Genomic DNA, 11,914 nt, shown 5'->3' with positions numbered 1-11,914 from the left:
TTACATTTTGATTGATAATTGTCTTCTAAAAATGTGTATGGTTATCTTGAAACACATTTCTATCTTACAAGATGAAATACTAAACTTCTGTTATCCCAGTGAATTGTTCTAGAATATGCATCCAGTCCTGATGAGACATGATAGGCTTCGGTCAGAGGGAAGTGAAGGAGGACTTCCCCTATCAGTGGACTTGGAGAGAGGCATGGGAAGAGATGAGAAAAGGAGGGTGGTATTGGGAGGTGATGTGGAGGGGGCTACAGCTGTGATAAAAATTGAATAAACTATAATTAATAAAAATATTTTTTATAAAAGAAGTTACAGAATGGGTTTTTTAAAGCTACTCTGAAATTTTTCTGAATAACAAGAAACCAATTTAGTAGAATTCAGATTATCAAAAATGTCAAGCTTCATAGACTTGTCTGGCATAATATCATTACATTTTTCCTTAGAGAATCTGGTAATCTCTAGACAGTACATAGATTTATAGCACAAAAAACTCTCGTCTACCATCATGCTTCTATAGCAAATATATGTGTTAACTAATGTCTTTAGAATGTAATTTTCATCCTCACCCTTTAGAGTCCTCAAAAAAAGGGAAGGTGAATATAATGAGCGAGTATCCATTGTTTACCTGCTCTCTTCTTTTAACTACAGAGTTCTCATAAAATAACAGAATAAGACCTAAAAATTGAAAATCACCAGGAAAATTATTGTAGATGGAAGAATGTGGATGAGGATTTCCCACCATCCAGCTTGAGTATTTTCTAATACAGATTGAATGTTAGCACTCTGCCTGTACTTTCTGGTGAATAAGCACTGTTCACTGAAAGTTCAACATTCACATACATCCAAGGTTGATGATTAAAGTACCATTTGCTTGTAGTTTTAAGTAACTTATTTTCTTCTTTAAAAAATATAGAAGTCAATAGGTAAATGATATAATGAGAAAGCAGACGATAGATGATACATAATATATTATCACTTTCAGGCAACTATACTATTTCAGTCTAAGGATTCCAAAGATTCATTGATAAAATTCAACTAATTCAACTCCTAAAACTAAACTAAATGAAACTTTCAGGCTTTAGGTTTGAATGTGAATTATCTTCTTCTTTTGATGCCAGTTATAGATGTATTTGCAGTGGTACCTCAAAAATCAGTTAGCTAAATAAATAAGTCCTATGTCAATTTTTTGTGCATAAATTATTATGATTCTAGTTTTTTTATTTCTTATATGGTATTCTGTATAGCATGGTCTCAACCAAATTGGAACATCTAAATTATAGCTTTAACCAAATGTTATTATTATTATTATTACTGTTATTATTTATTACAATTTATTCAATTTGTGTCCCAGCTGTGACTCCTCCCTCACTCCTTCCCAATCACACTCTCCCTCTCAATTCTCCCCCTATGCCTCTTCCCTTGGCCACTGATAGGGTAGGTCCTCCTCCTCTTCTATTTGACCCTAGAATAACAGGTCTCATCAGGATTGGTTACATTGTCTTCCTCTGTGGACTGGCAAGGCTGCATCCCCCAGGGGAGGAGACAGCCTGGCACTGAGTTCATGCCAGAGAAAGTTCTTGCTCCATTTATTAGGGACCCCACCTGCAGACTGAGTCTATGCCCTAGATCTGAGATTGGGTTTTAGGTCCTCTCCATGCATTAACTTTGGTTGGGATTTCATTCTTTTCTGAGCCCCCAGGGCTCAGTTTTTATGGCTCTGTTGGTCTCCTTTTGGAGCTCCTGTCCCCTCAGGACTTTCTATCTCCCCTGCCTTCATAAGATTCCCTGACCAGAATGACAAACATGATAGACATCAGAAGCAGAAGACAGGGAACAAGGAGACTACCACAGATGGCCTCTGAAAGACTCTACTGATTGAGTTATCAAAGCAGAGGCTGAGACTCTTAATCAAATATTTTGATTCAACAATATCACAGAAATTACTGATGATTAATAGGATCATTATATATGCTGTTAAAAATAGAAATATTACAATACATGGATATAACCTAGAACCCTACTCAAATGTAGCCCATGGCATCTCAGTATTAAAGTGGGTTCAATAGTAAGCAGAACAGGGACTATCTCTGACACAAACTCAGTGGCTGGCTCTCTGACCATCCACCCCTGAGGAGGCAGCAGCCTTGCCAGGCCACAGAAGAGGGCAATGCAGCCAGTCCTGGTGAGACCTGAAGAGCTAGGGTCAGATGGACGGGGATAAAGACCTTCCCTATCAGTGGACTTGGAGAAGACATGGGAGGAGATGAGAAAGGGAGGGTGGGATTAGGAGGGAATGAGGGAGGGGCTACATCTGGGATAAAAGTGAATAAACCATCATTAATATAAAAAATAAATTTTAATTAAAAAATAAGAAATATTGTATCCGAACTTTTTTAATTTTTTTTATTTTTTATTAATTACACTTTATTCATTTTGTATCCCCCCATAAGCCCCTCCCTCCTCCCCTCCCGATCCCACCCTCACTCCCCTTTCTGCATGCATGCCACTCCTCAAGTCCACTGATAGGGGAGGTTCTCCCCTCCTTTCTGATCTTAGTCTATCAGTTCTCATCAAAAGTGGCTGCATTGTCCTCTACTGTGGCCTGGTAAGGCTGCTCCTCCCTCAGGGGGAGGTGATCAAAGAGCAGGCCAATCAGATTATGTCAGAGGCAGTCCCTCTTCCTATTACTATGTAACCCATTTGGACACTGAACTGCCATGGGCTACATCTGTGCAGGGGTTCTAGGTTATCTCCATGAATAGTCCTTGGTTGGAGTAGGAGTCTCTGGGAAGTTCCCTGTGTTCAATTTTCTTGTTTTGTTGCTCTCCTTGGATGTGAACTTTTTTTTTTATTTTAATTTTTTTTTATTAATTACACTTTATTCATTTTGTATCCCCCCATAAGCCCCTCCCTCCTACCCTGCCGATCCCACCCTCCCTCCCCTTTCTGCATGCATGCCACTCCCCAAGTCCACTGATAGGGGACGTTCTCCTCTTCTTTCTGATCTTAGTCTATCAGTTCTCATCAAAAGTGGCTGCATTGTTCTCTACTGTGGCCTGGTAAGGCTGCTCCCCCCTCAGGGGGAAGTGATCAACGAGCAGGCCAATCAGATTATGTCAGAGGCAGTCCCTCTTCCCATTACTATGTAACCCACTTGGACACTGAACTGCCATGGGCTACACCTGTGCAGGGGTTCCAGGTCATCTCCACAAATAGTCCTTGGTTGGAGTATGAGTCTCTGGGAAGTTCCCTGTGTTCAAATTATCTTGTTCTGTTGCTCTGCTTGTGGAGTTCCCGTTCCCTCCAGCTCTTACTATTTCCCACTTCTTACATAAAATTCCATTCACTCTGCCCATCAGTTGGCCATCAGGCTCAGCATCTGCTTTGACAGTCTATACTGCAGAAGCTTTCAGAGGCCCTCTGTGGCAGGTTTCAAGGTTGTTTCCTGTTTTCTTCTAGCTTTCAGAGGCCCTCTGTAGCGGGTTCCGAGGTTGTTTCCTATTTTCGTTTTCTTCTGATGTCCATCCTCTTTGCCTTTCAGGATGGGGATTGAACATTTTAGTTAGGGTCCTCTCTTTTGCTTAGTTTGTTTAGATGTACAGCTTTTAGTGGGTTTTCTGCAGAGGAATATCGAATGGCAGAGAAGCACTTAAAGAAATGCTCAACCTCATTAGCCATTAGGGAAATGCAAATCAAAACAACCCTGAGATTTCACCTTACACCCATCAGAATGGCCAAGATGAAAATCTCAAGGGACAACACATGCTGGAGAGGTTGTGGAGAAAGGGGAACCCTTCTCCACTGCTGGTGGGAATGTAAACTTGTACAACCACTCTGGAAATCAATCTGGCGCTTTCTCAGACAACTAGGAATAGCGCTTCCTCAAGATCCAGCCATACCACTCCTAGGCATATACCCAAAAGAGGCGCAAGTACACAACAAGGACATTTGTTCAACCATGTTTGTAGCAGCTTTATTTGTAATAGCCAGAAGCTGGAAACAACCCAGATGCCCCTCAACTGAAGAATGGATGCAGAAACTGTGGTACATCTATACAATGGAGTATTACTCAGCAATGAAAAATAAGGAAATCATGAAATTTGCAGGTAAATGGTGGGACCTGGAAAGGATCATCCTGAGTGAGTTGACCCAGAAGCAAAAAGACACTCACGGTATATACTCACTCATATAAACATACAATATAGGATGTGAACTTTTATACTGAAGTTAAATGTATTTCCTATCAGGTCAAAAGTATAAACCTTCCTTCTGCTTTGAACGTACATGATTGCTGAGGACACATTCATACCACTTCTTACTAGATTAATGGTCAGAAACTCACTTACTGGTGAGACCACACATATTTTCAGACTTCAAATCGCTATCTTGCTTCCTCCTTGCACCCCTGTAAGAATTTCCTGGTAGAGCATGTACAGAATAGTCACACTGGATGCTTCTCTTGTTGGGCAGTTGCATTTGGCTCATTAGCTTTCACTTTAGGCAGCAATGTTTCTCAGAGATGACAAAGATTTGTCCTTACATCGAGCTTTTCTATTTCAGGTGTAGATGTTAACTTCATAACAATATGAATGTCAGGTTCAACTAGATAACTGACTTTCCACATCCTTTCTTTCTCTTCAGGTTGTTTCTAAAGACACAGTAAATAAAATGTATGGGAGGAATCAGTCAAGTCTTTGGCATCATAATTTTGCTGTGGGGACTTGCCCACTCATAGAGTGTTCCGGTCTTACTCTTTATGGTGTTTTTGGTGCTTTATCTGCTCATCATATCTGTAAATATTGTCATCATGGTCTTAATAACCACTGACCCCCATATCCATTTCCCTATGTACTTCTTGTTGGCCAAACTGACCAACAAGCTCTCCTCAGACACAACTCCCAAGATGATCACAGACTTTCTCAAGAAAAACAATACTACTTTCTTTGCAGGGTACATAACTTTCCCCAATGCATTGGCACAGGATAGATGGTACTGCTGGTGGGAATGGCTTATGACCTCTGAATGGCCATATGCACACCCACTACTACTTTGTACTGGTTTGGTGTTGAATTCCTGAGCCATTGGTTTTTGTGCATGTCATTGAGATAGTTCTGCATCTACCTCTCTGTGTGCCCATTTTTATTGACAGTTACTTCTGTGACATATCACTGGTAATAAACTAAGTCTAATAAACTAATCATTAATTTCCATGATTTGGATTCTTCTAACTACAAAACAATTTTATTCACTTTGGTGATGTAGACAAAGTACCATATCAAGGTAGCAGAAAACATCTTGGCCTTTATTGGTCAAGTGAATAACTTTGAGTAATGGCGTAATATTGTGAGTTCTGAGGTGATGAATAAGAACGTCTCTCTAACTTCACAGATATGTAGCACTTGGCATCATTATTAACAAAGCAATTGCTAATAAAATTCTAAAATAATTCCATTCAAGGTTCTCATTTAGTTCAAATTACAGAAGAAGTGCGTTCACCCATGCGACGACATCAGGGAGTGAATACATGTTCGGCTGAGGGGAAGTGCTTCCATGAGACTGTCTCTTCATGACACAGAGGTCTTCACAAGCATGTATCAGATGGAAGAAAATATGATCTTGGAAAAAAACATGAGTTTGGTAAGTCATCTCATTTTTCAAACACTTTCCATCGGTGTTATTCCATCTTGAATATTTCCATGTGTCTCTTTTATCATTTTCCATTAAATGTGGATTTGAGCAATGTTGCTTTATTTTCTGTCATTTTAGCAGCCAATCAATGACTTTTCTCTACATTTCCTAATTCAACATAAGTTTCTGTGCTTTGCCATGAATGCAAACATCACCAAAAGCTACATCCTCAGTATATTCGTTTCCTCATCAGAAGAACTTCATTTTTTATTTAATGATTCATATAAGCAGCAACCAGCTAAACATTGCACAATAATTTCCTGTATCTTAATCAGACACAGTATTGTTTAATCATAGAGTACACTATAGATAATATTTTTTTTTTTTGCTTAAAAATAGAAGTAAATGTAACGGCAAGTCAAATGAGAAGATGCACAGCATTGTCCATTTCAGAAATCATTTTGAGTCTGCCAGAAAAGAAGACATTACAATCAACCTTAGGACCACTCTTAAATCATTAGGTTCTACCTTTAGGGTCTACTGAAGTGAATAATTCTGACTATATCCACAAATGTTAAAAAAGTACAAATATTGACACTATTACAGAGTTTAGAATTTTAATATAAACAATTGACAGGGATAAAAATCTTTAAGCAGAGAAAAAAATAAGTAGTTGCTTTACATGTGCCTAAAATTATCATTAAGTCAGGTTATTTTCACTGACTTTTTAATTTCATTTGTCTAAAAGCCAAAGGTTTTTTGTCTAAAAGCCAAAGCATTTTCTGTGAATATTGCCACCAAGTTAAAAGAATTGCAGATAAAGTATTAGAAGATTGAATTGAATTTGGACCTTCTAAAATACTTATAACAGTCCTGATCAAAGGAAGAAGAAGCTTGAAATATTTGTAAGAGTTCTGAAAACAGTCAGCATGGCTGATATGTTCTTTGAATATACATATCCTGTAGTCATTAAAGAGGTGTTTGTCATTTTGGACAAACTCTAAGTATCAAGCATTTTAAAGAAAATGATTATATATATTCACACACACAAACACATACACACAAATACATTGTAAATATAGTTCTCAGCCTAACAATAAGACTGCCTAAGCAGGTCAAACAATATTGTATTAAAACATACTTTAAAAAAAACATTCCTATATATCGTTTCACTTCAAATACTCTCAAAGATTTCTGATTTCTCTATGTTTATTTTCCTTTACATCTCCAAACACAGTATTGAATTAAGTGTTTTAATTTTATCGGTAAAGAAATGGAAAAAATCCTTCTTGAGCAGTTACACTCAGCAAATTAGCTCTCACTTTGGGCAACAATGTTTATAAAACTGGGCAAACTTATCTTTACAATAGAAGTTTCTATTTCACATATTGATGTCACCTTTCAATGTGAATGTCATATTCAACTAGTTAACTTGTTCTTTGCCTCCTTCTAATTAACTTTCCTCTTTCTTTAGGTTCTTTCTAAAGACATATTGAATAGAATGTATGAAAAGAATCAGTCTGTGGTATCAGAATTTGTACTTTGGGGACTTTCCCACTCACAGAGTACTCAGTTATTACTCTTCATAATGTTTTTGATGCTTTATGTACTCATTGTATCTGGAAATATTCTTGTCATAGTCTTAATAACCGTGGATTCCCATCTCCATTCCCCTATGTACTTCCTGTTGGCCAACCTGTCCTTTGTTGATATGTGGCTTTCCACAGTCACCACTCCTAAAATGATCACAGACTTTCTCAGAGAAAACAAGACCATTTCCTTTTCAGGGTGCATGTCTCAAATCTTCTTCACCCATTGCATCGCTGCAGGAGAGACAGTACTGTTGGTGGTAATAGCTTATGACCGCTATGTGGCCATCTGCAAACCACTCCACTACTTCACCATCATGAACCGGAAAAGATGCACTGGGTTGGTGTTGACTTCCTGGACCATTGGCTCATGCCATGCCTTGAGTCATCTGGTAGTGATTGTGCAGCTGCCCTTTTGTGGGCCCAAGGAGATTGATAGTTTTTTCTGTGATACGCCACGAATAATCAAGTTAGCTTGTGTGGATTCCCATGACTTGGATATTTTCACAAATGTTGGCTGTGGGTTTGTGGGTATACCCAGCTTCATTCTGTTGTTCGTATCCTATACAAATATCCTTAGAACTATAAAACAGAGCTCAAAAGCTGGTGCTTCTAAGGCCCTGTCTAGGTGCACTGCCCACATCACGGTGGTGATGATCTTCTTTGTGCCCTGCACCTTTATCTATGTGTGGCCCCTCAATATCACATTGTTGGACAAAATTTTTGCTGTATTTTATTCTGTTTTTACACCTCTCCTAAATCCAGCCATTTATACACTGAGAAACAAAGAGGTGAAAAATGCTATGAAAAGGTTAATAAATAATATTATCCAGAAATCTGTACTAAAGACTTCAAATAACTGAGACAGACATCACAGGATAAATTTAAAGTAAGGACACTGACTTATATTCTGAATTTTTACCACTCTACCAGTTCAGGTATAGGCTTTAAATACTTAAAATAATGATTATTAATCAAAATATTGTGTATTATTCACTGGAATACAAATATGAATGATCAGGGGCTCTAAGACAGCTGTTTCCAGTGTGTACTGTATCTAAAGGGCAGAATATCAAAGAATGAGAAAACGATGAGTAAACAGATGGCTGGATTCAAAACACTGGCTTTGGTTCTTCTCTGACTGGAGGGACACTCCAGAACTTGGGAAAAATCAGATCCTGGACCCCCATGGCCATCTCCCAGGTCTAGGAATTATGAACCACCTGTTCTAGAAAACCTCCACTTCAGAAGCCAGTCATCAGATTTTTCCTGCCTCCCCAAGACAGCGTCTGGTATCCTGTGACAGCGTCTGGTTTCCTGTGACAGCGTCTGGTTTCCTGTGACAGCATCTCAACCTTCAAACCATGGTTCTTCTGGTGTTCCTGTGAAGACCAGATAGACAATAAAATCATATAAAATCCTGGAATAAAGATGGCTGAGCCCAGACAAATCTGAGTTCCAGGAGTTCAGTGTCTGGTAAGCTTGTAAAGCACAGCTCAGCTGCCTTCTGAGGCACTGGATATCCCCTGGCTGCTACATGAGGAGGATGACCTTTACCCCTGAAACTGCCAAGTCAGGTGCCTGCATCACACAACTCCGCCAAAGGCCCTGCCCTTCAAGGCACCTGCACCCTCATTCTTCCTTTCGAAACACACACACCATTGTGTTCAGAAAGGCTGGCACCCATTCGTGTTCCCCTGGACCTCTCTTGTTGTCCTGAAGACTACTCCAATTTCTAAACTCCAGATATGGGCAGATCTATTGTTCAGTGCAGGTTCTAATAACAAACAGACCAGGCTGTGGAGAAGCATATGGTAAAGGCCAGCATAAGAACATAATCAACCATCTGCCTGCAAATTTCATGATTTCCGTGTTTTTATTGCTAGTAATATTCCATTGTGTAGATGTACCACAATTTCTGTATCCATTCCTCAACAGTGGAGCATCTTGGTTGTTTCCAGCTTTTGGTTATTACAAATAAAGTTGTTACAAACATTGTTGAGGAAATGTGGAAATGTCCTGTATACTTGAGCATCTTTTTTTTTTAACTTTCTTTTTTTTAATTAAATTTTTATTTTTTTATTAGTTAAATTTTTTTCGCTTTGCATCCCAGCTGTAACCCCTTTCCTCATTCCCTCACAATCCCACCCTCCTTCCCTCAGCTCCTCCCTTGCCCTTCTCCAAGTCCCCGATAGGGGAGCTCTACCTTCCCTTCCATCCAACCCTAGTTTATCAGGACTGGCTTCTATATCCTCCTCTGTGTCCTGGCAAGGCTGCTCCTCCCTCGGGGTAGGGGGTGATCACAGAGCCAACCACTGAGTTCATGTCAGAGACAGTCCCTTACCAGGGAATTCCACTTGAATAATGTGCTGCCATGGGCTACATCTGATTAGGGGTTCTAGATTATATTCATGAAGGTACCTTAGTTGGAGTATCAGTCTTAGAAAATACACCTGAGCCCAGATATTTTGCTTCTGTTGCTCTCCTTGTGGAGCTCCTGTCCTCTCCATGTCTTACTAACTCCCCCTTCTTTCATATAATTCCCTGCACTCTGCCCAAAGTTTTATTATGAGCCTCAGCGTCTGCTTTGATACACTGCTAGGTAGAGGCTTCCAGAGGCCCTCAGTGGTAGGCTTCTGTCCTGTTTCTTGTTTTCTCCTTCCAATGTCCTTCCCCTTTGTCTTTCTAAGGGAGGATTAATCCTCTTACCCTGGGTCCTCCTTCTTATTTAGCTTCTTTAGTTGTATACATGTCAGTATGTTTATCCTATCTTATAGGTCTGGTATCCACTTATAAGTGCGTATAAGCCATGTGTTTCTTTCTGCTTCTGGGATATCTCACTCAGGATGATCTTTTCTAGATCCTACCTTTTGCTTGCAAATTTCATGATTTCATTGTTTTTAATTGCTGAGTAGAGAGGTAGAGTTCGATAATGAAGTAGCACTATCCCAAATTCTCTGAGAAAGTGCCAGATTGATTTCCAAAGTGGTTGTACAAGTTTACATTCTCACCAGCAGTAGAGGAAGGTTTCCCTTTCTCCATATCTTCTCCAGCATGTGTTGTCACTTGATTTTTTTCTTTTTATAATTTTTTTAATTTATGTTAATTAGAGTTTATTTACTTTATATCTCAGATGTAGTCCCCTCCCTCATTCCCTCCCAATATGGTGGTACCTCCCTCATCTCCTCACTGCCCCTCTCTAAGTCCACTGATAGGGGAGGTCCTCCTCGCCTTCCATCTGACTCTAGTTTATCAGGTCTTATCAGGACTGGCTGCAATGTCTTCCTCATATAAAGAAAGGGGGAGTTCATGAGACCAAGAGAGGACAGGAGCTCCACAAGGACCAAATATATCTGGGCACAGTGGTCTTTTCTGAGAAAGATTCTCCAACCAATGTCCATGCTCAGATGTACCCCATGGCAACTCATTTTCCAAGTGGAATATCCTAGTAAGGAGAACAGGGGGTGTCTCTGACAGGAACTCAGTGGCTGGCTCTTTGACCTCTTCCATTCCCACAAGGAATGGGAAGTCCCTTGAGTTTTTTATCTTAGCCATTCTGACTGGTGCAAGGTGAAATCTCAGGGTCTTTTTGATTTGCATTTCCCTGATGACCAAGGGCGATGAACATTTTTTAAAGTGTTTCTCTTCATTTGATATTCCTCTGTTGAGAATTCTCTGTTTAGCTCTGTACCCCATTTTTTATTGGAATAATTGATTTGTTGCTTTTTAACTTCTTGAATTCTTTATATAGTCTAGATATTAGCCCTCCGTCGAATATAGAGTTGGTGAAGATCCTTTCCCAGTCTGTAGGCTGTCGTTTTGTTCTGGCAACAGTGTCCTTTGCTTTACAGAAGCTTTTCTGTTACATGAGGTTCTATTGACTGATTGTTGATCTTAGAGTGTGTGCTGTTGATGTTCTGTTCAGGAGGTTGTCTCCTGTGCCAATGAGGTCAAGGCTCTTCTGCACTTTTTCTTCTAACTGATTTAATGTATTTGGTTTTATGTTGAGGTATTTCATCCCCTTGGAGTTTAGTATTGTGCACGGTGATAAATTTGGATCTATTTGCATTTTACTACATGTAGACATCCAGTTAGACCAGCACCATTTATTAAAGATTCTGTCTTTTTTCCATTGTATGGTCAAAAATCAAGTATTTGTAGGTGTGTGGGTTTATTTCTGGGTCTTCTATTTGATCCATTGATCCATCATTCTGTTTCTATGCCAGTACCATACAGTTTTTATTACTATTGCTCTGTAGTACAACTTGAGATCAGGGATGGAAATACCTCCAGAGGATCTATTGTTGTACAGGATTGTTTTAGGAATTCTGGTTTGTTTTTGTTTTTGTTTTTCCATATGAAATTGAGAACTGCTTTTTCAAGATCTGTAAAGAATTGTGTTGGTATTTTCATGGGAATTGCATTGAATATGTAAATTGCTTTCAGCAGGATGGCCATTTTCACTGTGCTAATCCTACCCATCCATGAGCGGGAGAGATCTTTCTATCTCCTGCTATTATTTTCAGTTTCTTTTTCAGAGACTTGACGTTGAGTGGAGGAGCAGCTGAAGCCAGAACATCAATATTGAGGCTTCCTGGGCAAGAGGAACAACCATGAGCTGGAACAGTGTGGATCCCATTCACCCATGGACATTTCCGGGAACTGAGAGTGGCAAATATTCAACTACCCTG

At 39.5% G+C, this 11,914-nt stretch overlaps 1 protein-coding gene across 1 annotated transcript; it reads left to right on the top strand.

The window, feature by feature from the left end:
• Positions 1-7,135: 7,135 nt before the first annotated feature.
• Positions 7,136-11,406, top strand: LOC129674511 (olfactory receptor 4K3-like; the record flags this gene model as incomplete). The annotated part of the gene is made up of 2 exons (XM_055604524.1): positions 7,136-8,034; positions 11,385-11,406. Coding segments are annotated over exons 1-2 (921 nt in total), but the record flags the coding sequence as incomplete, so codon positions are not given.
• Between the last annotated feature and the right edge of the window lie 508 nt (positions 11,407-11,914).

This window comes from Psammomys obesus, unplaced genomic scaffold, assembly GCF_907164565.1.
Source record: "Psammomys obesus unplaced genomic scaffold, mPsaObe1.curated_primary_1811, whole genome shotgun sequence".
Taxonomy (NCBI): Eukaryota; Metazoa; Chordata; class Mammalia; order Rodentia; family Muridae; genus Psammomys; species Psammomys obesus.
This window is presented reverse-complemented; position numbering and strand designations above follow the sequence as displayed.